Genomic DNA, 26,929 nt, shown 5'->3' with positions numbered 1-26,929 from the left:
CTGCTCACCCCTCCCTTTCGAAGAAGCTACGGTGGCTCAAACGGGACAAACATATCGTCGTCTGAGACAGCAGAGAATAGCCAGAGTAAGCCAAGAGTGTGTGTCACTGTTTCTGTACCACAGTCCATTATAAACCACATCATGGATAAAGTTTACAAAGCCATAGTCAGGTGAGGATCAAGGGTCTTAATATATAATATAATAATAGTAATCAGCTGATTGTCTCACGAGCGTAACCAGCACATTTCTCCCCACATAGCAAACCCATAATACAGCGAGAGAGAAGAACCACATGAAACTATGCAACTATATATGTTTTCTAACAGGGTAGTAAACGTTTAGCCGGCTAATATGAGCTGTTACTGTGGCTGAGCTGGTTAAAGCGTAAAGCCTTGTTTAAACTCGACGCGTCCGCATGAGCGCAAAGGTGCGCGCGGCAGAAATGACGTGATTGTAACAGCGCGCGCGCCTCCGCATCCCCTAGACACACTTACTACACACACAATAGGCTTTTTTTCTCTGATTTTGAAAACTCTTCGCGATCGACGGGTTGGTGATTCCTGTAACTGTTTTACGGTTAATGACAAGAGTGCTAATCGGCTGTCTCACGAACGTAACCAGCACATTTATCCCCACATAGCAAAGCCATAACACAGCGAGGGAGAAGAACTGAGTTACATGAAACAATCCAGCTACATATTTACACCACTGACAAGGGAAAAGTCACTCCTCACGGTGTTTATGACTAGCTTCTTCTAGCTTCCTGCGGCTTCTCTTTCAAGGTAGTGACGAAACACGCTCTGTAGCGCTGTGTGTTCGCTGTGTGTTCGCTGTGTGTTCGCTGTGTGTAGCGCTGTGTGTAGCGCTGTGTGTTCGCTGTGTGTTCGCTGTGTGTAGCGCTGTGTGTTCGCTGTGTGTTTGCTGTGTGTAGCGCTGTGTGTAGCGCTGTGTGTTCGCTGTGTGTTCGCTGTGTGTTCGCTGTGTGTAGCGCTGTGTGTAGCGCTGTGTGTAGCGCTGTGTGTAGCGCTGTGTGTAGCGCTGTGTGTAGCGCTGTGTGTAGCGCTGTGTGTAGCGCTGTGTGTAGCGCTGTGTGTTCGCTGTGTGTAGCGCTGTGTGTAGCGCTGTGTGTTCGCTGTGTGTTCGCTGTGTGTAGCGCTGTGTGTTCGCTGTGTGTTCGCTGTGTGTAGCGCTGTGTGTTCGCTGTGTGTTCGCTGTGTGTAGCGCTGTGTGTTCGCTGTGTGTAGCGCTGTGTGTTCGCTGTGTGTAGCGCTGTGTGTAGCGCTGTGTGTTCGGTGTGTGTAGCGCTGTGTGTAGCGCTGTGTGTAGCGCTGTGTGTTCGCTGTGTGTAGCGCTGTGTGTAGCGCTGTGTGTTCGCTGTGTGTAGCGCTGTGTGTAGCGCTGTGTGTTCGCTGTGTGTAGCGCTGTGTGTAGCGCTGTGTGTTCGCTGTGTGTTCGCTGTGTTCGCTGTGTGTTCGCTGTGTGTAGCGCTGTGTGTTCGCTGTGTGTAGCGCTGTGTGTAGCGCTGTGTGTTCGCTGTGTGTAGCGCTGTGTGTAGCGCTGTGTGTTCGCTGTGTGTAGCGCTGTGTGTAGCGCTGTGTGTTCGCTGTGTGTAGCGCTGTGTGTTCGCTGTGTGTTCGCTGTGTGTTCGCTGTGTGTAGCGCTGTGTGTAGCGCTGTGTGTTCGCTGTGTGTAGCGCTGTGTGTTCGCTGTGTGTAGCGCTGTGTGTAGCGCTGTGTGTTCGCTGTGTGTAGCGCTGTGTGTTCGCTGTGTGTTCGCTGTGTGTAGCGCTGTGTGTAGCGCTGTGTGTTCGCTGTGTGTAGCGCTGTGTGTAGTGCTGTGTGTTCGCTGTGTGTAGCGCTGTGTGTAGCGCTGTGTGTTCGCTGTGTGTTCGCTGTGTGTAGCGCTGTGTGTTCGCTGTGTGTAGCGCTGTGTGTAGTGCTGTGTGTTCGCTGTGTGTTCGCTGTGTGTAGCGCTGTGTGTTCGCTGTGTGTTCGCTGTGTGTAGCGCTGTGTGTAGCGCTGTGTGTTCGCTGTGTGTAGCGCTGTGTGTTCGCTGTGTGTTCGCTGTGTGTAGCGCTGTGTGTAGCGCTGTGTGTAGCGCTGTGTGTTCGCTGTGTGTAGCGCTGTGTGTTCGCTGTGTGTAGCGCTGTGTGTTCGCTGTGTGTAGCGCTGTGTGTAGCGCTGTGTGTTCGCTGTGTGTTCGCTGTGTGTTCGCTGTGTGTAGCGCTGTGTGTTCGCTGTGTGTAGCGCTGTGTGCTCGCTGTGTGTTCGCTGTGTGTAGCGCTGTGTGTAGCGCTGTGTGTTCGCTGTGTGTAGCGCTGTGTGTTCGCTGTGTGTAGCGCTGTGTGTTCGCTGTGTGTAGCGCTGTGTGTAGCGCTGTGTGTTCGCTGTGTGTAGCGCTGTGTGTAGTGCTGTGTGTTCGCTGTGTGTAGCGCTGTGTGTTCGCTGTGTGTTCGCTGTGTGTAGCGCTGTGTGTAGCGCTGTGTGTTCGCTGTGTGTAGCGCTGTGTGTTCGCTGTGTGTTCGCTGTGTGTAGCGCTGTGTGTAGCGCTGTGTGTTCGCTGTGTGTAGCGCTGTGTGTAGTGCTGTGTGTTCGCTGTGTGTAGCGCTGTGTGTAGCGCTGTGTGTAGCGCTGTGTGTTCGCTGTGTGTAGCGCTGTGTGTAGTGCTGTGTGTTCGCTGTGTGTAGCGCTGTGTGTAGCGCTGTGTGTTCGCTGTGTGTAGCGCTGTGTGTAGCGCTGTGTGTTCGCTGTGTGTTCGCTGTGTGTAGCGCTGTGTGTAGCACTGTGTGTTCGCTGTGTGTTCGCTGTGTGTAGCGCTGTGTGTAGCGCTGTGTGTTCGCTGTGTGTAGCGCTGTGTGTAGCGCTGTGTGTTCGCTGTGTGTAGCGCTGTGTGTAGCGCTGTGTGTTCGCTGTGTGTTCGCTGTGTGTAGCGCTGTGTGTTCGCTGTGTGTAGCGCTGTGTGTAGCGCTGTGTGTTCGCTGTGTGTAGCGCTGTGTGTTCGCTGTGTGTAGCGCTGTGTGTAGCGCTGTGTGTAGCGCTGTGTGTTCGCTGTGTGTTCGCTGTGTGTAGCGCTGTGTGTAGCGCTGTGTGTTCGCTGTGTTCGCTGTGTGTTCGCTGTGTGTAGCGCTGTGTGTTCGCTGTGTGTAGCGCTGTGTGTAGCGCTGTGTGTTCGCTGTGTGTAGCGCTGTGTGTAGCGCTGTGTGTAGCGCTGTGTGTAGCGCTGTGTGTTCGCTGTGTGTTCGCTGTGTGTAGCGCTGTGTGTTCGCTGTGTGTAGCGCTGTGTGTAGCGCTGTGTGTTCGCTGTGTGTAGCGCTGTGTGTAGCGCTGTGTGTTCGCTGTGTGTTCGCTGTGTGTAGCGCTGTGTGTTCGCTGTGTGTAGCGCTGTGTGTAGCGCTGTGTGTTCGCTGTGTGTAGCGCTGTGTGTTCGCTGTGTGTAGCGCTGTGTGTAGCGCTGTGTGTAGCGCTGTGTGTTCGCTGTGTGTTCGCTGTGTGTAGCGCTGTGTGTAGCGCTGTGTGTTCGCTGTGTTCGCTGTGTGTTCGCTGTGTGTAGCGCTGTGTGTTCGCTGTGTGTAGCGCTGTGTGTAGCGCTGTGTGTTCGCTGTGTGTAGCGCTGTGTGTAGCGCTGTGTGTAGCGCTGTGTGTAGCGCTGTGTGTTCGCTGTGTGTTCGCTGTGTGTAGCGCTGTGTGTTCGCTGTGTGTAGCGCTGTGTGTAGCGCTGTGTGTAGCGCTGTGTGTAGCGCTGTGTGTTCGCTGTGTGTTCGCTGTGTGTAGCGCTGTGTGTAGCGCTGTGTGTAGCGCTGTGTGTTCGCGTTCGGCTACGGTAGAAACATGACGTCACAATATGGCGACCTTCATAGAAGGGGATTCCCGCGGTTATGTAGATATAAATGCCTCATTCTAAGGTAATAAAAACATTACGGTTTATTAAGTACGTTCTTTATACGCCACTGAAAACATAGTTATGGATGTCATATTGCATTTCTGTTAATAGATACTCAAAATTATTACACACTGCACCTTTAAAGTGACAGCACTAATATTCCTGCCGTCTCTATAATAACACTACAGAAGACAGAGAGAAAATTCACTCGTTGTAACTATATTTGTAATGTATATTTTATTTATAAAGTGCAGTGTTATTTTACATTTGATTACAGTTTCTGCACCTGAAATCTTAAAACACTGTTTATTTCACTCGTGTCTTTGTTCAGTTGTGTCTATTTGAGCGATTGCTAATTTTTTATGTGTTATTTTTAATTACCGAGTGTTTATGGTCTTTAATAATGCTGGAAAGTTATATTAGTTCGGCTAGTTGTTCTTCTATGGTGTGTTTAAACCTCAGGCAAACGCTCCTTGTGTAAGTGTTCTTCAGCTGATGATTTGTGTTCATGATATTCTGATACAATTACATGTTTTGCAATAAATGTGAATGATATCCAAGTTTTTTTTTTTTTTTTTTACCTTATTGGAATCGAAATTAGGAATCGGAATCGTTAAAATTCAAACGATTCCCAACCCTAATTCCTGATCTCTCGCTCATACATCATCCCCTGTGTGTGTGTGTGTGTGTGTGTGTGTCCTGTAGAGTATTATCCCAGCTGTGAGGTGATGTTCATGGGCATGGCCAACATCCACTCCATCCGGAAGAGCTTCCAGTGTTTGCGGACTCTCTGCGCTCAAGTCCCGGATCCGGTGAAGTGAGTGTTCATGATGAGCCTGCAGAACACAGCGGCAAACCGGCTCAAGCTGACGGCCATTCACTGAACAGTCCGTTACAGAGACAGTGTTGCTTTTATTTAAGAATGCACCGATTTCAAAATTCTGGTTAAACTAGAAATGGTTATGCTATGGTTAAAAATATAAACCTTTGATATATATCTCATGCACTGCTGCGACGGCTGGGGCAGGACGCCGCAGATAAATATACATATGTAAATGTATATATATATATGTGTGTTCTGCGTGTGCTAGCTGGCTGTCGGCGCTGGAGGGCACTAAATGGCTCCAGCATCTGTCTCTGCTGCTGAAAGCGTGTCTCCTGGTGGTGAGCGCTGTGGACCGGGACCACAGGCCGGTTCTGGTGCACTGCTCCGACGGCTGGGACCGGACGCCTCAGATCGTGGCTCTGTCCAAACTCCTGCTCGACCCCTTCTACAGGACCATCGAGGTCTCCTGCACTCTTCAGTTTATTTATTTTACAAGAACTCTGCAAAAAATGCTTTTCTTACTTAGTATTTTTGCCTTGTTTCCAGTCCAAATATGTAAGAATTCTTAAATCAAGATGCATTTAGTAAAATAGTAAAATGCCATAAGATATTATGTCTTGTTTTCTGGGGAAATAAATTAAAATTAAGTGAGTTTTTGCTTAAAACAAGCAAAATGATCTGCCAATGAGCCTGAGGTAAGAAAAATAATGTTAATTCAAACAGAAACAAGATTATTGGCAGATCATTTTGCTTGTTTTAAGCAAAAACTCACTTAATTTTGATTTATTTCCCCAGAAAACAAGACATAATATCTTATGGCATTTTACTATTTTACTAAATGCATCTTGATTTAAGAATTTTTACATATTTGGACTGGAAACAAGACAAAAATACTGAGTAAGAAAAGCTTTTTTTACTGTGGATAACATGTAACGTACAGCATGGCAGGAGTGTTGCACAGGTTTAGTGCACATTCATGCCGTTTAATATATCAGCTCTCTCTGCTTTTATGGACACAATAAAGTGAGGAATAGTTTTTTTAGGGTTTAATTTTTGAAAACTGAGTTTGACTGGGTAATATTGCTAATATGTAATTGTCAATCTGAATACTTATGTAATCATAGGGTTGTAGCCTAGTTAGGCATGCACCGATATAACATTTTGGCCGATACCGATAATTATTTTTATTTGGAAGTTGATAACCGATATATCTGCTGATTAATCTAAATCCAAGTTTTTATATAATTTTTGAGAGCCTGATTACAAAAACAAAAGTCTCATCATTAACATCAATGTCCTAAACACACAATTCGCCTTTGGCTAGGCCCCGCCCCCCTTAGTTACTGTTGCTACGTCCGACAAACAAACTTCATCTGGGCTCTGATATCAACATGGCTTATGCTGTGACAGCTCTTCCTGCTGAAATTTTATCAAACTTTTATAAAGCAGCAAATAAAGTGTCTGATAGAAGTAGTCAAAAGGGGCTGCGATATACGTTTGAAGGCATACGTTCATGACATACAGGTGAAACGCAAGGAACAACAAGGCATCCAAAATAGAGGCAAAGCATACCGGTCACAGTCAACAAATGAACCACCGCATATCGTACTAATCGAGACGGAGGCTGGGACTAACAATATCAAGGAGCAACACTGTTCAGGCAAAGCTGGGTCTCTATTCACTTCTATAATCGTTATTACAAAGCAAACGGACTACGCGAGTATAACGTTGTATTTATTAGCAGCGTGTGCTAGACGACACTTTTAGTTGTCAGGATTTGACTTCGGTTTTGGGAAGGGAAAAAAACGCACACCCCCCTCCAACCTCTCTGGGAAACGCGTATCTGTGTTACAAATGCCCCAGGCACAACGTTTAACCATATTTTTGATAAAACTACGACGGTAATAGCCTGCCGAGACCAAAAATATGAGACGGCTGTGTTAAAGTCAATGGAGCGCTGTGAAAAAGTGTCGGACCTCTGTGGGAGCTCGTTCTTGGCTGCGCTGTGATTGGTCAATCTACATTCTAGGGTGTGGCTTAGCCAAAGGCGAATTATGATGTTCTCATGATAATGTTATGTAGCCGATATGACAGGCTTGCGCTGCACATGTTGCACTGAACTGTATTTTCATTTTTTTGAAGTGATTCCAATCATATTTCAAGCATTTCATAATCATCATGTTGAACAGTGCGCATCTGAAGCGTCTCAGCTGAAGGAAATAATACATTATTTATCAGCTTTAAAATATCAGACACATTTTATTATCGGGCCGATAACGATAACATTAAAAATGAACCGATACCGATATGGTGGCCGATATATCGTGCATCCCTAGTGCACCAAGTAAAATACATTTAATCATTTGCTTTATGCACTTATACAGTATAACAATACAGACATAGTAATAAACAGCAACATTTATATACAAATAAAAAAAACTGTGTTGGGACTTTTTTGAATCATTGCATTGAGTTTTGAATTGATTCCCTGAAATGGAGAGTTTGGAGTGTGTTTTGGTGTGTGCAGGGTTTCCAGGTGCTGGTCGAGAGCGAGTGGTTGGATTACGGGCATAAGTTTGCCGAGCGCTGTGGTCACGCTGAGAACGCGTCCGATGTGAACGAGCGCTGTCCTGTGTTCCTGCAGTGGCTCGACTGCGTTCATCAGCTCCAGAGGCAGTTCCCATGCTCCTTTGAGTTCAACGAGGCCTTTCTGGTACTCACTCTCATTGCTGTGCTTGTTTAGATTAACATGCATGCTTTATTACACACTGCAAAAAATGCTTTTCTTACTCAGTATTTTTGTCTTGTTTCCAGGCCAAACATCTAAAAATGCTTAAATCAAGATGTATTTTTGTCCTGTTTCAGTCCAAACATCTAAAAATTCTTAAATCAAGATGTATTTTTGTCTTGTTTCAGTCCAAATATCTAAATATTCTTAAATGAAGATTCATTTTTCTTGTTTCCAGTCCAAATAACAAAAAAATTCTTAAATCTAGATGTATTTTTGTCCTGTTTCAGTCCAAACATCTAAAAATTCTTAAATCAAGATGTATTTTTGTCTTGTTTCAGTCCAAATATCTAAATATTCTTAAATCAAGATTCATTTTTGTCTTGTTTCAGTCCAAATATCTAAATATTCTTAAATCAAGATGTATTTTTGTCTTGTTTCAGTCCAAATATCTAAATATTCTTAAATGAAGATTCATTTTTCTTGTTTCCAGTCCAAATAACAAAAAAATTCTTAAATCTAGATGTATTTTTGTCCTGTTTCAGTTCAAATATCTAAATATTCTTAAATCAAGATTCATTTTTGTCTTGTTTCAGTCCAAATATCTAAATATTCTTAAATCTAGATGTATTTTTGTCTTGTTTCAGTTCAAACATCTAAAAATTCTTAAATCTAGATGTATTTTTGTCTTGTTTCAGTCCAAATAACTAAAAATTCTTAAATGAAGATTCATTTTTCTTGTTTCCAGTCCAAATAACAAAAAAAAAATCTTAAATCAAGATGTATTTTTGTCTTGTTTCAGTCCAAATATCTAAAAATTATTGAATCTCTAGATGTATTTTTGTCTTGTTTCAGTCCAAACATCTAAAAATTCTTAAATCAAGATTAATTTTTGTCTTGTTTCAGTCCAAATATCTAAAAGTTCTTAAATGAAGATTCATTTTTCTTGTTTCCAGTCCAAATAACAAAATATTCTTAAATCAAGATGTATTTTTGTCTTGTTTCAGTCCAAATATCTAAAAATTCTTAAATGAAGATTCATTTTTCTTGTTTCCAGTCCAAATAACAAAAAATTCTTAAATCAAGATTAATTTTTAGATATTTAGACTGGAAACAAGACACAAATACCGAGTAAGAGTATGATTTTGTTCAGTGTGCATCACAACCAGGGCTGTGTTTGTGCCTTTAGGTGAAGTTGGCGCAGCACACGTACTCGTGTCTGTTCGGGACGTTCCTGTGCAACAGTGTGAAGGAGCGAGAGGATCAGTGTGTTCAGGAGAAGACGTGCTCGGTGTGGACTCTCCTGAGGCCGGAGAACTCATCGTTCCTCAACATCCTCTACTCACCGCGCTCAGAGACCGTACGTCTGCTGGACTCACAGATACGGCTTATCACAGTTCACTACACACTTTAGCTATTTAAAATAAAATGATATTTAAAAAAAAATATGAAATAAATACAATATAAAATATGAAATAAATAATATTAATATAAAACAAATGAAATAAAATATAAAATAAATTAAAATATTTAAATCAGTCGATTAATGAGAAATGAATGAACATTTCTCTTTTTCATCTGGTTTAAATTGATGTACTAAAATTACTAAAACTGAAATAAAAATTAATAAATGTTATATAGACGTTTAAAAAACACAACTAATAAAAATGACAAAACATCAAATTTATTATCACATAATATATATATATATATATATATATAAATATTTGTCAAAATACAGATATTGACAAATACAAGAAGTTTTGTAAAATGATAAACCTTGCATTTCAAACTTATTTTATTTTTATTTCTCATTTGGTTCAAATTACTAAAACTGAAATAAAAAATAATACATTTTATATAGAATATTTATATAAACAGCTAATAAAAATGACAAAAGATCAAAATTAATAACACTAAAATAAAACTAAACTATAATATAGCAGTGATATTAGAATATCGAGCTTATATATCAACTTATTTCAACGCTGATAATAATCATAAATGTTTCTTGAGCATCAGATCATCATATTAGAGTGATTTCTGAAGGATCATGTGACACTGAAGACTGGAGTAATGATGCTGGAAATTCACAGGAATGAATTACACTTTACTGTATATTCACATAGAAAACAGCTGATTTACATTAGAATATTTCAGTATTTTTACTGTATTTTTGCTCAAATAAACACAGCCTCACTCTCCGTCAGGTTCTGCACCCAGTGTGTCACGTGAGGAACCTGATGCTGTGGAGCGCCGTCTACCTGCCTAACTCCGCCCCCTCCACGCCTTCTGACGAGTCATGTGTGCCTAACTCCGCCCCCTCAGCCTCAGCTGTGAGCAGGTAATGACACGTGACTTATGCGTTTCCTTGTCTGAACACATTTTCAGTAGAGATGCACGATACATCGGCCACCATATCGGTATCGGCCGATATTGGGTAATTTTTAATGTTAGCGTTATCGGCCCGATAATAAAATGTGTCTGATATATTAAAGCTGATAAATAATGTATTATTTCCTTCAGCTGAGACGCTTCAGATGCGCACTGTTCAACATGATGATTATGAATTGCTTGAAATATGATTGGAATCAATTCAAAAAAAGGAAAATACAGTTCAGTGCAACATGTGCAGCGCAAGCCTGTCATATCGGCTACATAACATTATCATGAGAACATCATAATTGTGTGTTTGGGACGTGGATTTTAATGATGAGACTTTTGTTTTTGTAATCAGGGTCTCAAAAATTATTAAAAAATTTGGATTTAGATTTATCGTCCAATATATCGGTTATTGGCTTTCAAATATAAAGAATTATCGGTTATCGGCTTTCAAATATAAAGAATTACCGGTTATCGGCTTTCAAATATAAAGAATTATCGGTTATCAGCCTTTAAGTATAAAGAATTATCGGTTATCGGCTTTCCAGTATAAAGAATAATCGGTTATCGGCTTTCAAATATAAAGAATTATCGGTTATCAGCCTTTAAGTATAAAGAATTATCGGTTATCAGCCTTTAAGTATAAAGAATTATCGGTTATCAGCCTTTAAGTATAAAGAATTATCGGTTATCAGCCTTTAAGTATAAAGAACTATCGGTTATCGGCTTTCCAGTATAAAGAATAATCGGTTATCGGCTTTCAAATATAAAGAATTATCGGTTATCAGCCTTTAAGTATAAAGAATTATCGGTTATCGGCTTTCAAATATAAAGAATTATCGGTTATCAGCCTTTAAGTATAAAGAATTATCGGTTATCGGCTTTCCAGTATAAAGAATAATCGGTTATCGGCTTTCAAATATAAAGAATTATCGGTTATCAGCCTTTAAGTATAAAGAATTATCGGTTATCGGCTTTCAAATATAAAGAATTATCGGTTATCAGCCTTTAAGTATAAAGAATTATCGGTTATTGGCTTTCCAGTATAAAGAATTATCGGTTATCAGCCTTTAAGTATAAAGAATTATTGGTTATTGGCTTTCAAATATAAAGAATTATCGGTTATCAGCCTTTAAGTATAAAGAATTATCGGTTATTGGCTTTCAAATATAAAGAATTATTGGTATCGGCCAAAATTTTTATATCGGTGCATCCCTAATTTTGACCCTTTAACCACTTTTCACTCATTTCTCCACTTAAGCGTTCCTGTAGCTCAAACTGTAGAGCATTAAGCTGGTGTGTTTTCTCTTCAGGTTACCAAAGACTCGGTCGTACGATGATCTGCACACATCGTGTGAGGGTTCGACCCCGCCCCGCCGCAGCAGCGACCCCAGCCGGACTGAGAAGTGGCAGGACCGTCTGAGCGCGATGAGGAGCGCGACCAAAGAACCGGACAAGAGCCGGCCCGATCCGAGACTCGGCTTACTCACCAGCGACTCTGACGCATTAAAGGGGGCGGAGCTTTCTGTGACTGACAGCCAAATGGAACAGGAAGTGAGAGAGGAGGGTAACAGGAAGCTGGAAGTTGTAAATAACACGCCTGCCTTCGATATTCCAGATCATTTTGAGAGTGAGGACCAAAGGTTTGGATCACCAGAAGATATTAAAGATCACGCTGTGGAACGTTCCACTAAATCCCAGCATCCTCTTCCCTCTCACGAAAACAGCGAGTTGCTATCAAACGGGTTAGATCTAAATAATCACGCCCCCTTTACAATTACCCATGATCCTTCAGAATCTAGCAGCCAATCTTCCATGGAGAGTTCTTCCAGTCCGAACCACACCCTCAACGGCGTCTGCTCACCTTCCCAGCATCCCGTTCATCCGCTTTCGGCCAATCAGGACGGGTTGAGTGTTCACAGCGACGCTGTACAGGTGCGCCTGCGAGAGATGGAGGCGGGGCATCAGCTGCAGGTGGAGACGCTGAAGAAACAGGTGCATGAGCTCTGGAGCCGTCTGCACGTCAACGGGAAGCTGGTGAGGAACACACACACACACACACACACTCGCTACTCTATGCAATTCCTGTGTTATTGAAACGCTTTAGTGATGGTAAATCTACGGTGGCCTGGTAGAGCACAACACAGTGAAATTTAAAAAGGAAATCAAACGAAAAAACGCAATCAAGCCACAACATAATGAAATCAAGCAACAACACAAATCAAGCACCAACACAATGAAATCAAGCCACACCACAATGAAATTAAGCCACAACACAATGAAATCAGGCCACAACATGACGAAATCAAGCAACAACACAATGAAATTAAGCCACAACACAATGAAATCAGGCCACAACATGACGAAATCAAGCAACAACACAACGAAATCAGGCCACAACACAACGAAATCAAGCCACAACACAACGAAATCAAGCCACAACATGACGAAATCAAGCAACAACACAACGAAATCAAGCCACACCACAATGAAATCAAGCCACAACACAACGAAATCAGGCCACAACACAACGAAATCAGGCCACAACACAACGAAATCAAGCCACAACACAACGAAATCAAGCCACAACACAACGAAATCAGGCCACAACACAACAAAATCAAGCCCCAACACAACGAAATCAAGCCACAACACAACAAAATCAAGCCACAACACAACGAAATCAGGCCACAACACAACGAAATTAAGCCACAACACAACGAAATCAGGCCACAACACAACGAAATCAAGCCACAACACAAAGAAATCAAGCAACAACACAATGAAATCAAGCCACAACACAATGAAATCAGGCCACAACACAACGAAATCAAGCCACAACACAAAGAAATCAAGCAACAACACAATGAAATCAAGCCACAACACAATGAAATCAGGCCACAACACAACGAAATCAGGCAACAACACAACGAAATCAAGCCACAACACAACAAAATCAAGCCACAATACAAATAAAACCAAGCAACAACACAACGAAATCAAGCCACAACACAACGAAATCAAGCCACAACACAACGAAATCAAGCCACAACACAACGAAATCAAGCCACAACACAACGAAATCAAGCCACAAGACAAAGAAATCAAGCAACAACACAACGAAATCAAGCCACAACACAACAAAATCAAGCCACAACACAACAAAATCAAGCCACAAGACAAAGAAATCAAGCAACAACAACGAAATCAAGCCACAACACAACGAAATCAAGCCACAACACAACGAAATCAAACAACAACACAATGAAATCAAGCCACAACACAATGAAATCAAGCAACACAATGAACTCAAGCCACAACACAACGAAATCAAGCCACAACACAATGAAATCAAGCCACAACACAACGAAATCAAGCAACACAATAAAATCAGGCCACAACACAACAAAATCAAGCCACAACACAACGAAATCAGGCCACAACACAACGAAATCAAGCCACAACACAACGAAAAATCAAGCCACAACACAACAAAATCAGGCCACAACACAACAAAATCAGGCCACAACACAACGTAATCAAGCCACAACACAACGAAATCAAGCCACAACACAACAAAATCAGGCCACAACACAACGTAATCAAGCCACAACAAAACGAAATCAAGCCACAACACAACGTAATCAAGCCACAACACAACGAAAAATCAAGCAACAACACAACAAAATCAGGCCACAACACAACAAAATCAGGCCACAACACAACAAAATCAAGCCACAACACAACGAAATCAGGCCACAACACAACGAAATCAAGCCACAACACAACGTAATCAGGCCACAACACAACGAAAAATCAAGCAACAACACAACAAAATCAGGCCACAACACAACGTAATCAAGCCACAACACAACGTAATCAAGCCACAACACAACGAAAAATCAAGCAACACAACAAAATCAAGCAACAACACAACAAAATCAGGCCACAACACAATGAAATCAGGCCACAACATGACGAAATCAAGCAACAACACAACGAAATCAGGCCACAACACAACGAAATCAGGCCACAACATGACGAAATCAAGCCACAACACAACGAAATCAAGCCACAACACAACGAAATCAGGCCACAACACAACGAAATCAGGCCACAACACAACGAAATCAAGCCACAACACAACGAAATCAAGCCACAACACAACGAAATCAGGCCACAACACAACAAAATCAAGCCACAACACAACGAAATCAAGCCACAAGACAAAGAAATCAAGCAACAACACAACGAAATCAAGCCACAACACAACAAAATCAAGCCACAACACAACAAAATCAAGCCACAAGACAAAGAAATCAAGCAACAACAACGAAATCAAGCCACAACACAACGAAATCAAGCCACAACACAACGAAATAAAACAACAACACAATGAAATCAAGCCACAACACAATGAAATCAAGCAACACAATGAACTCAAGCCACAACACAACGAAATCAAGCCACAACACAATGAAATCAAGCCACAACACAACGAAATCAAGCAACACAATGAAATCAGGCCACAACACAACAAAATCAAGCCACAACACAACGAAATCAGGCCACAACACAACGAAATCAAGCCACAACACAACGAAAAATCAAGCCACAACACAACAAAATCAGGCCACAACACAACAAAATCAGGCCACAACACAACGTAATCAAGCCACAACACAACAAAATCAAGCCACAACACAACAAAATCAGGCCACAACACAACGTAATCAAGCCACAACAAAACGAAATCAAGCCACAACACAACGTAATCAAGCCACAACACAACGAAAAATCAAGCAACAACACAACAAAATCAGGCCACAACACAACAAAATCAGGCCACAACACAACAAAATCAAGCCACAACACAACGAAATCAGGCCACAACACAACGAAATCAAGCCACAACACAACGTAATCAGGCCACAACACAACGAAAAATCAAGCAACAACACAACAAAATCAGGCCACAACACAACGTAATCAAGCCACAACACAACGTAATCAAGCCACAACACAACGAAAAATCAAGCAACAACACAACAAAATCAGGCCACAACACAACAAAATCAGGCCACAACACAACGAAATCAGGCCACAACACAACGAAATCAAGCCACAACACAACGAAATCAAGCCACAACACAACAAAATCAGGCCACAACACAACGTAATCAAGCCACAACACAATGAAATCAAGCCACAACACAACGTAATCAAGCCACAACACAACGAAAAATCAAGCAACAACACAACAAAATCAGGCCACAACACAACAAAATCAGGCCATAACACAACAAAATCAGGCCACAACACAACGAAATCAAGCCACAACACAACAAAATCAGGCCACAACACAACGTAATCAAGCCACAACACAACGAAATCAAGCCACAACACAACGTAATCAAGCCACAACACAACGAAAAATCAAGCAACAACACAACAAAATCAGGCCACAACACAACAAAATCAGGCCACAACACAACGAAATCAGGCCACAACACAACGAAATCAAGCCACAACACAACGTAATCAGGCCACAACAACACAACAAAATCAGGCCACAACACAACGAAATCAAGCCACAACACAACAAAATCAGGCCACAACACAACGTAATCAAGCCACAACACAACGAAATCAAGCCACAACACAACGAAATCAGGCCACAACACAACGAAAAATCAAGCAACAACACAACAAAATCAGGCCACAACACAACAAAATCAGGCCACAACACAACAAAATCAAGCCACAACACAACGAAATCAGGCCACAACACAACGAAATCAAGCCACAACACAACGTAATCAAGCCACAACACAACGAAATCAAGCCACAACACAACGTAATCAAGCCACAACACAACGAAAAATCAAGCAACAACACAACAAAATCAGGCCACAACACAACAAAATCAGGCCACAACACAACGAAATCAGGCCACAACACAACGAAATCAAGCCACAACACAACGTAATCAGGCCACAACAACACAACAAAATCAGGCCACAACACAACGAAATCAAGCCACAACACAACAAAATCAGGCCACAACACAACGTAATCAAGCCACAACACAACGAAATCAAGCCACAACACAACAAAATCAGGCCACAACACAACGAAAAATCAAGCAACAACACAACAAAATCAGGCCACAACACAACAAAATCAGGCCACAACACAACAAAATCAAGCCACAACACAACGAAATCAGGCCACAACACAACGAAATCAAGCCACAACACAACGTAATCAAGCTACAACACAACGAAATCAAGCCACAACACAACGAAATCAGGCCACAACACAACGTAATCAAGCCACAACACAACGAAATCAAGCCACAACACAACGTAATCAAGCCACAACACAACGAAAAATCAAGCAACAACACAACAAAATCAGGCCACAACACAACAAAATCAGGCCACAACACAACAAAATCAAGCCACAACACAACGAAATCAGGCCACAACACAAGGAAATCAAGCCACAACACAACGTAATCAGGCCACAACACAACGAAAAATCAAGCAACAACACAACAAAATCAGGCCACAACACAACGTAATCAAGCCACAACACAACGTAATCAAGCCACAACACAACGAAAAATCAAGCAACAACACAACAAAATCAGGCCACGACACAACGAAATCAAGCCACAACACAACGAAATCAGGCCACAACACAACGAAATCAAGCCACAACACAACGTAATCAAGCCACAACACAACGAAATCAAGCCACAACACAACGTAATCAAGCCACAACACAACGAAATCAAGCCACAACACAACGAAATCAAGCCACAACACAACGTAATCAAGCCACAACACAACGAAATCAAGCCACAACACAACGTAATCAAGCCACAACACAACGAAATCAAGCCACAACACAACGAAATCAAGCCACAACACAACGAAATCAGGCCACAACACAACGAAATCAGGCCACAACACAACAAAATCAGGCCACAACACAACGTAATCAAGCCACAACACAACGAAATCAAGCCACAACACAACGTAATCAAGCCACAACACAACAAAATCAGGCCACAACACAACAAAATCAAGCCACAACACAACGAAATCAGGCCACAACACAACGAAATCAAGCCACAACACAACGTAATCAGGCCACAACACAACGAAAAATCAAGCAACAACACAACAAAATCAGGCCACAACACAACGAAATCAAGCCAAAATATAAAGAAATCAGGCCACAACACAACGAAATCAGGCCACAACACAACGAAATCAGGCCACAACACAACAAAATCAGGCCACAACACAATGAAATCAGGCCACAACACAACAAAATCAGGCCACAACACAATAAAATCAGGCAACAACACAACGAAATCAGGCCACAACACAACAAAATCAAGCCACAACACAACGTAATCAAGCCACAACACAACGAAAAATCAAGCAACAACACAACAAAATCAGGCCACAACACAACAAAATCAGGCCACAACACAACGAAATCAGGCCACAACACAACGAAATCAAGCCACAACACAACGTAATCAGGCCACAACAACACAACAAAATCAGGCCACAACACAACGAAATCAAGCCACAACACAACAAAATCAGGCCACAACACAACGTAATCAAGCCACAACACAACGAAATCAAGCCACAACACAACAAAATCAGGCCACAACACAACGAAAAATCAAGCAACAACACAACAAAATCAGGCCACAACACAACAAAATCAGGCCACAACACAACAAAATCAAGCCACAACACAACGAAATCAGGCCACAACACAACGAAATCAAGCCACAACACAACGTAATCAAGCCACAACACAACAAAATCAAGCCACAACACAACGTAATCAAGCCACAACACAACGAAAAATCAAGCAACAACACAACAAAATCAGGCCACAACACAACAAAATCAGGCCACAACACAACGAAATCAGGCCACAACACAACAAAATCAAGCCACAACACAACGTAATCAGGCCACAACAACACAACAAAATCAGGCCACAACACAACGAAATCAAGCCACAACACAACAAAATCAGGCCACAACACAACGTAATCAAGCCACAACACAACGAAATCAAGCCACAACACAACAAAATCAGGCCACAACACAACGAAAAATCAAGCAACAACACAACAAAATCAGGCCACAACACAACAAAATCAGGCCACAACACAACAAAATCAAGCCACAACACAACGAAATCAGGCCACAACACAACGAAATCAAGCCACAACACAACGTAATCAAGCTACAACACAACAAAATCAGGCCACAACACAACAAAATCAGGCCACAACACAACAAAATCAAGCCACAACACAACGAAAAATCAAGCAACAACACAACGAAATCAAGCCACAACACAACGAAATCAGGCCACAACACAACGTAATCAAGCCACAACACAACGAAATCAAGCCACAACACAACGTAATCAAGCCACAACACAACGAAAAATCAAGCAACAACACAACAAAATCAGGCCACAACACAACAAAATCAGGCCACAACACAACAAAATCAAGCCACAACACAACGAAATCAGGCCACAACACAACGAAATCAAGCCACAACACAACGTAATCAGGCCACAACACAACAAAAAATCAAGCAACAACACAACAAAATCAGGCCACAACACAACGTAATCAAGCCACAACACAACGTAATCAAGCCACAACACAACGAAAAATCAAGCAACAACACAACAAAATCAGGCCACGACACAACGAAATCAAGCCACAACACAACGAAATCAGGCCACAACACAACGAAATCAAGCCACAACACAACGTAATCAAGCCACAACACAACGAAATCAAGCCACAACACAACGTAATCAAGCCACAACACAACGAAATCAAGCCACAACACAACGAAATCAAGCCACAACACAACGAAATCAGGCCACAACACAACGAAATCAGGCCACAACACAACAAAATCAGGCCACAACACAACGTAATCAAGCCACAACACAACGAAATCAAGCCACAACAAAAAAGTAATCAAGCCACAACACAACGAAAAATCAAGCAACAACACAACAAAATCAGGCCACAACACAACAAAATCAGGCCACAACACAACAAAATCAAGCCACAACACAACGAAATCAGGCCACAACACAACGAAATCAAGCCACAACACAACGTAATCAGGCCACAACACAACGAAAAATCAAGCAACAACACAACAAAATCAGGCCACAACACAACGAAATCAAGCCAAAATATAAAGAAATCAGGCCACAACACAACGAAATCAGGCCACAACACAACGAAATCAGGCCACAACACAACAAAATCAGGCCACAACACAATGAAATCAGGCCACAACACAACAAAATCAGGCCACAACACAATAAAATCAGGCAACAACACAACAAAATCAGGCCACAACACAACGAAATCAGGCCACAACACAACGAAATCAAGCCACAACACAACGTAATCAGGCCACAACACAACGAAAAATCAAGCAACAACACAACAAAATCAGGCCACAACACAACGAAATCAAGCCAAAATATAAAGAAATCAGGCCACAACACAACGAAATCAGGCCACAACACAACGAAATCAGGCCACAACACAACAAAATCAGGCCACAACACAATGAAATCAGGCCACAACACAACAAAATCAGGCCACAACACAATAAAATCAGGCAACAACACAACAAAATCAGGCCACAACACAACAAAATCAGGCCACAACAGAACGTAATCAGGCCACAACACAACGAAATCAAGCCAAAATATAAAGAAATCAGGCCACAACACAACGAAATCAAGCCACAACTGGGGCCGTTTGTTGGCATTTTTGTTGTTTACTTAAAGATTTAAAACCCAAGCATCGACTTTTTACCACAGTTTTCAATAATAAGTGATACATTGTTCATAATAAATTAATTTGTGTCAAGATTGCACCACACTGTAGTTATCGTTATTGTCGGTCATTAAAGTTATAATAGTTATCATTATAGTTAACATTGTGGTTATCATAGTTAACATTATAGTTATAATCGTGCGGTAGTCATGATTAAAGTTATCGTTATAGTGATTGCCCGTGGTGTAAACAGGCCGTTAATCTCACTAACTTTAGCAGCTGTAACACTTCTTCCTCTCTGGGCCACAGACGTCTCTTCCGGACGCGGAGAATAACCTGGAGGTGCAGCGCTGCGGCGCCACTGATCTCCTGTCCGAGGCCAGCTGGGACCAGATCGGACAACGGGAAGCAGAGGTGAGCCGGGAAGAGAACGGACGTCACACTGCAAAACATGCTGTTCTTACTCAGTATTTTTGTCTTGTTTCCAGTCCAAATATCTACAAATTCTTAAATCAAGATGCATTTACTAAAGTAGTAAAATGCCATAAGATATTATGTGTTGTTTTCTGGGGGGAAAATCAAAATGAAGTGAGTTTTTGCTTAAAACAAGCACAATTATCTGCCAATGGGGTCAGAAAAATAATCTTAAAGGGATAGTTCGGCCAAAAATGATATTTAACACATGCATTACTCACCCTCAAGCCGTTCGAGATGCATATGTCAATCTTGTTTCAGACGAACACATTTTCAGTTATTTTAGAAAATGTCTTAGACCCTTCAGTGGATATAATGTGAAGCAATGGGGTCCACCTCCTTCAAGTCCCAAAATGAACACGCGTCGATCGTTGCCGGAAGTCAGATATTTTCATTTATAAAGTTTTAAATATGTATATTTTTACGACAAAACCGCACGGATTACCCTCAGAAGGCCTTCGTTTATCCCCCTGGAGCCGGATGGATTACTTTTGTGAAGGATGTATACACATTTTGGGACTTGAAGGAGGTCGACCCCATTGCTTTACATTATATCCACTGAAGGGTCTAAGACATTTTCTAAAATAACTGAAAATGTGTTCGTCTGAAACAAGATTGACATATGCATCTCGAACGGCTTGAGGGTGAGTAATGCATGTGTTAAATATCATTTTTGGCCGAACTATCCCTTTAAAGGGCCCCTATTATGCTTTTTTAAAGTTTCCTAATGTTGTTGTGGAGTCTCCTACAACATGTTTACATGCATCAAAGTAAAAAAAAAAAAAAACTGTTTAATTTCCTCATAATATACATTTGCACATCATCACATTTTCAATGATTCTCAAGCGACTCGTGAGTTGAATCTATCCCACTAAATCCCTCCTTTCTGTGAGCTACTCTGCTCTGATTGGCCAGACAGCTCAGTCTGTTGTGATTGGCCTACTCTGCTCTGATTGGCCAGACAGCTCAGCTAACTGATTATTTTACTTGTACTAATTTATTTACCAAGTATTTTTCTAATATATTGCGGTGAATACGTGGAAATTGTATCAATAACAGTGCATGTGTGCGATGTACATTAGCCGAGATCTAGAGTGAATGACTGATTTAACATAAACGTTAATAAAACAAATATTTCCACAAAATAGTGAGAACGACAGACAATCTGCATTAATAGACACAGTTATAGTAATAGTGGCCCACAGCTGATCAGCAGAAGTACTTCAGTAAGATAATGTGAGTTAGCAGGAGACCTACATAAAACTCAAAATTGACTCAGAGTCGACTCTTACTAATATCTAATGGCATTTTACTCATCTATTAAATTGCTTCTTAATTTAAGAATTTTTTGATATTTAGACAAGAAACCAGATAAAAATACTGAGTAAGAACATCTTTTTTTGCAGTGTACTGGAGTTCACAAATTACCTCTGTTTGTGCGCTTTTCCTGAAGCATTTTCCATTATTAACAGCCAGTCGTTCTGTTCGATCTGCTCACGTTACTCTCTGACTGAGGGAAATCATGGTTGAAGAATATTTTCAGCTGATGATGTAATAGGTGGGTGTGGTTCTGAAGCTCCGCCTTCTTTGAGGAGTGAATCTTCGGTTCAGTCCGTCGAGGTCATACGCGAGTAAAGACATGAACACACTGAGCGCTGCTTTAGAGTAGAAACTGAACCTGTAATTCTAATCAAAAGCGACACAAACAGTTTTTCATGCTTATTTTAATGAGACAAATTTACATATTCATCTAAATATGGGCGGCGTCAGGATGTTCATTAACAGTATAATCATATAACAGTACATCTGGTACCTGTTGACCGAAACAATGTTGCTGTCTGGGCTTAATGTGTGTTGCAGTGTTGTGTGTAACTCATTACAAGTAACTTGAGTTATGTAATCGGATTACTTTTTCAAGTAACTAGTAAAGTAACGCATTACTTTTAAAATTTACAGCAAAATATCTGAGTTACTTTTTCAAATTAGTAACGCAAGTTACTTTTTTTTCACATTTATTGACTGACAGCTCTCCTGTCCTCATGTTGAGACGAATCATTAGTGCAGAGGTGTGTGTGTGTGTGTGAACATGATGGTTATTGTAGTTCTAGACTAAATGCGAACATTTCCTCATCTCACTTGCACAAAAAAAGATTCAATATTCCTCAAAATGAATAAAATGCAGAATCAGAATACTATGCAACACTAAATATGTTAAATTAAACATACATTTATTGACCAATGTATTTGCTTCTGACCTTCGATGATTCAGTTAAACCATAAGCTAAAAGCACTATAGATTTTTTAGTTTTTATTGGTAAAGTCTTTTTTCTCCTGCGTCTTATTCTTCTGTTCTCCAGAAAAGGTTTGGTTGAGCGGCTCCGTCTCCTGTACTGTACTACTGTACTCTTACTCTACTACTGTACTCTACTCTAACTCTACTGTACTCTTACTCTACTACTGTACTCTACTCTACTCTTACTCTACTGTACTCTTACTCTACTACTGTACTCTAACTCTACTACTGTACTCTACTCTACTCTACTGTACTCTTACTCTACTACTGTACTCTACTCTAACTCTACTACTGTACTCTTACTCTACTACTGTACTCTACTCTTACTCTACTGTACTCTTACTCTACTACTGTACTCTACTCTAACTCTACTACTGTACTCTTACTCTACTACTGTACTATACTCTACTGTACTCTACTCTACTCTTACTCTACTGTACTCTTACTCTACTACTGTACTCTACTCTAACTCTACTACTGTACTCTACTCTAACTCTACTACTGTACTCTTACTCTACTACTGTACTATACTCTACTGTACTCTACTCTACTCTTACTCTACTACTGTACTCTACTCTTACTCTACTGTACTCTTACTCTACTACTGTACTATACTCTTACTCTACTGTACTCTACTACTGTACTATACTCTACTGTACTCTACTACTGTACTCTACTCTTACTCTACTGTACTCTTACTCTACTACTGTACTATACTCTTACTCTACTGTACTCTTACTCTACTACTGTACTCTACTCTACTACTGTACTCTACCCTTTACTCTACTACTGTACTCTACTCTTACTCTACTGTACTCTACTCTACTACTGTATTCTACTACTGTACTCTACTCTTACTCTACTCTACTACTGTACTCTACTCTTACTCTACTACTGTACTCTACTCTTACTGTACTGTACTCTACTGTACTACTGTACTCTACTACTGTACTCTACTCTTACTCTACTACTGTACTCTACTCTTACTCTACTACTGTACTCTACTCTACTCTTACTCTACTGTACTCTACTCTTACTCTACTACTGTACTCTACTCTACTACTGTACTCTACCCTTTACTCTACTACTGTACTCTACTCTTACTCTACTGTACTCTACTCTACTACTGTACTCTACTCTTACTCTACTCTACTACTGTACTCTACTCTTACTCTACTACTGTACTCTACTCTTACTGTACTGTACTCTACTGTACTACTGTACTCTACTCTACTCTACTACTGTACTCTACTCTTGTACTCTACTCTTACTCTACTACTGTACTCTACTCTTACTCTACTGTACTCTACTCTACTACTGTACTCTACTCTTACTCTACTACTGTACTCTACTCTACTACTGTACTCTACTCTTACTCTACTACTGTACTCTACTCTTACTGTACTGTACTCTACTCTACTACTGTACTCTACTCTTACTCTACTACTGTACTCTACTCTTACTCTACTACTGTACTCTACTCTTACTCTACTACTGTACTCTACTCTTACTCTACTGTACTCTACTCTACTACTGTACTCTACTCTTACTCTACTACTGTACTCTACTCTACTACTGTACTCTACTCTTACTCTACTACTGTACTCTACTCTTACTGTACTGTACTCTACTCTTACTCTACTACTGTACTCTACTCTTACTCTACTGTACTCTACTCTACTACTGTACTCTACTCTTACTCTACTACTGTACTCTACTCTACTCTTACTCTACTACTGTACTCTACTCTTACTGTACTGTACTCTACTACTGTACTCTACTCTTACTCTACTACTGTACTCTACTCTACTCTTACTCTACTACTGTACTCTACTGTACTCTACTCTTACTCTACTACTGTACTATACTCTACTGTACTCTACTCTTACTCTACTACTGTACTATACTCCACTGTACTCTACTCTTACTCTACTACTGTACTATACTCTACTACTGTACTCTACTACTGTACTCTACTCTTACTCTCCTCTACTGTACTCTACCTCTCCTCTACTGTACTCTACCTCTCCTCTACTGTACTCTACTCTTACTCTCCTCTACTGTACTCTACCTCTCCTCTACTGTACTCTACTCTTACTCTCCTCTACTGTACTCTACCTCTCCTCTACTGTACTCTACTCTTAGTCTCCTCTACTGTACTCTACTCTTACTCTCCTCTACTGTACATGCGTAGTCTTTACATTTGCCCAAAAATATTACTTTTTTGTTATTAAAAAACAAGCCCAGCCCAGGTGGAAAAAAAGTATAGCAAAAGTAACAACTCATTTCTTAAAAAGTAACTAAGTAACGCAATTAGTTTTTAACGCAATATTGTAATGCGTTACTTTTCTAAGTAACTGTCCCCAACACTGGTGTGTTGTGTGTTGACGGGTTGTGTGTGTGTCCAGGTGACGCAGTGGTACTCGGATCACCCGGCGTCCCGTTGCTATGGCTGCGAGAGGACATTCTGGCTGGCGGGGAAGCATCACTGCAGGTGAGACCCGGATACACTCGGGAGTTACAGGAACATTCCCCCTTCATCAATGCGCAGTGGTAAAACACTCACTATACAGCCACAACCATTGGAGTAAGAAAAGTAATCTTGTTTCCATTTAAATGTATATTATTTTTGTGATCCCATTGGCAGTTAATTTTGTCTCTTAATTTGGATTTTTTCCCCCAGAAAACAAGACTTAATATCGTATGTGTGTGTGTAATAAGCAGAATGTGTGTAATAAGCAGAGTGTGTCTGTGTGTTTGTAATAAGCAGTGTACATGTGTTGTGGACCCGCCTATAGGCACACATTACTAACCCTCTCTTTAAATAACAAATAAAATACTGCGCCATTGACTTTACACCAGGTCTCAGTCTATTTCCGTTCCTCAAAATAGCAACCGTCCATCAATGCGCCTGAACACACACTCGTTCTCAGACCAGCAGCCCATGGGGAACAGAAGGACATAGACGCACAGATGGGCGCAAATGCATTTGCTATTTAAACAACGTGTCGCAGGACGTGAAAATGAAAACTGCGTCAGGCTGAAACTAGCAAACACACTTGCGTCGCGCCTGGTGTATGATGGGGACCATAACGTCTTCTGTTGTTAGTTGAAAGCGGTGTTGTGAGTTTGAGTGTCGTCTGACCCGTGTCTCTCTCTCTCTCTGTCTATCTCTTTCTCTCTCTCTCTCGTTCTGCTGCAGCGGCAGAGAGCCGGTTGATGAGGCCTGGTGAGACTTTCCTTCTCTTTCTTTGTCTATCCCTTCTCACACACACACCTGCGTCACTCATTCACATTCCCTTCTCACACACACATGCGTCACTCACTTACATCGTCCTCATCTGTAGCGTCTGAAAACAAACATGCTTGTTCTCACACTAGAGCTTTAACTGCAAATATACACACCAGTGATCCAAAGTCACGTCCATTTCGTATTAATTTACCAGTATAAAAATTACTACACTACCAGTCTGCATTTATTTTGTTGTATTTTTAATCAAATAAATGCAGCCTTGGTGATCAGAAGAGACTTCTTTTAAAAACATTAAAAATCTTACTGATCCCAAACTTTTGATTGGTAGTGTATGTGAAGCTTAAGTACTTTATGAACATTGGAAGTTAATTCCTCACTCTCTCTCTCTCTCTCTTCGCTGCAGGAACTGTGGGAATGTGTTCTGCACGAGCTGCTGTGACCAGAAGGTGGCGCTAGCGAGTCAACAGCTCCGCGAGCCGAACCGCGTGTGTCAGGCGTGTTACGGGCACCTCCGGCCCTCATCCGTTCCTCCTGCGCTCCCGCCGGCAGACCTGGAGCTGGAGAACCCCATCACTGCCAGCTCCAACTGAGCCGGATCCCAGCCGCATCTCAGCCGGATCACACGGAGAACCCCATCACTGCAGCTCCAACTGAGCCGGATCCCAGCCGCATCTCAGCCGGAGAACTGGAGAACCCCATCACTGCCAGCTCCAACTGAGCCGGATCCCAGCCGCATCTCAGCCGGAGAACTGGAGAACCCCATCACTGCCAGCTCCAACTGAGCCGGATCCCAGCCGCATCTCAGCCGGAGAACTGGAGAACCCCATCACTGCCAGCTCCGACTGAGCCGGATCCCAGCCACATCTCAGCCGGAGAACTGGAGAACCCCATCACTGCCAGCACCAACTGAGCCGGATCCCAGCCGCATCTCAGCCGGATCACACGGAGAACCCCATCACTGCAAGCTCCGACTGAGCCGGATCCCAGCCGCATCTCAGCCGGAGAACTGGAGAACCCCATCACTGCCAGCTCCAACTGAGCCGGATCCCAGCCGCATCTCAGCCGGATCACACGGAGAACCCCATCACTGCCAGCTCCAACTGAGCCGGATCCCAGCCGCATCTCAGCCGGAGAACTGGAGAACCCCATCACTGCCAGCTCCAACTGAGCCGGATCCCAGCCGCATCTCAGCCGGATCACACGGAGAACCCCATCACTGCCAG

The 26,929-nt window shown here is 41.9% G+C and overlaps 1 protein-coding gene across 1 annotated transcript in view; it reads left to right on the top strand.

Moving 5' to 3' along the window:
* LOC130101100 (myotubularin-related protein 3) overlaps window positions 1–26,929 on the top strand; it is a 35,847-nt gene extending 8,918 nt beyond the window's left edge. The window contains exons 8-17 of the mRNA XM_056266663.1: window positions 4,585–4,696; window positions 4,971–5,166; window positions 7,233–7,418; window positions 8,623–8,793; window positions 9,644–9,777; window positions 11,129–11,852; window positions 19,996–20,100; window positions 24,862–24,947; window positions 25,656–25,682; window positions 26,110–26,929. Coding sequence (XP_056122638.1) covers window positions 4,585–4,696; window positions 4,971–5,166; window positions 7,233–7,418; window positions 8,623–8,793; window positions 9,644–9,777; window positions 11,129–11,852; window positions 19,996–20,100; window positions 24,862–24,947; window positions 25,656–25,682; window positions 26,110–26,296 — 1,928 coding nt within the window. The 3' untranslated portion in view covers window positions 26,297–26,929. The remainder of the gene's footprint in view (window positions 1–4,584; window positions 4,697–4,970; window positions 5,167–7,232; window positions 7,419–8,622; window positions 8,794–9,643; window positions 9,778–11,128; window positions 11,853–19,995; window positions 20,101–24,861; window positions 24,948–25,655; window positions 25,683–26,109) is intronic.

Source organism: Rhinichthys klamathensis, unplaced genomic scaffold, assembly GCF_029890125.1.
Source record: "Rhinichthys klamathensis goyatoka isolate OS25496 unplaced genomic scaffold, OSU_Roscu_1.1 h1tg000252l_1, whole genome shotgun sequence".
Classification (NCBI taxonomy): Eukaryota; Metazoa; Chordata; class Actinopteri; order Cypriniformes; family Leuciscidae; genus Rhinichthys; species Rhinichthys klamathensis.
Note: the sequence above shows the minus strand (reverse complement) of the source record. Positions and strands in the feature narration are given on the sequence as shown.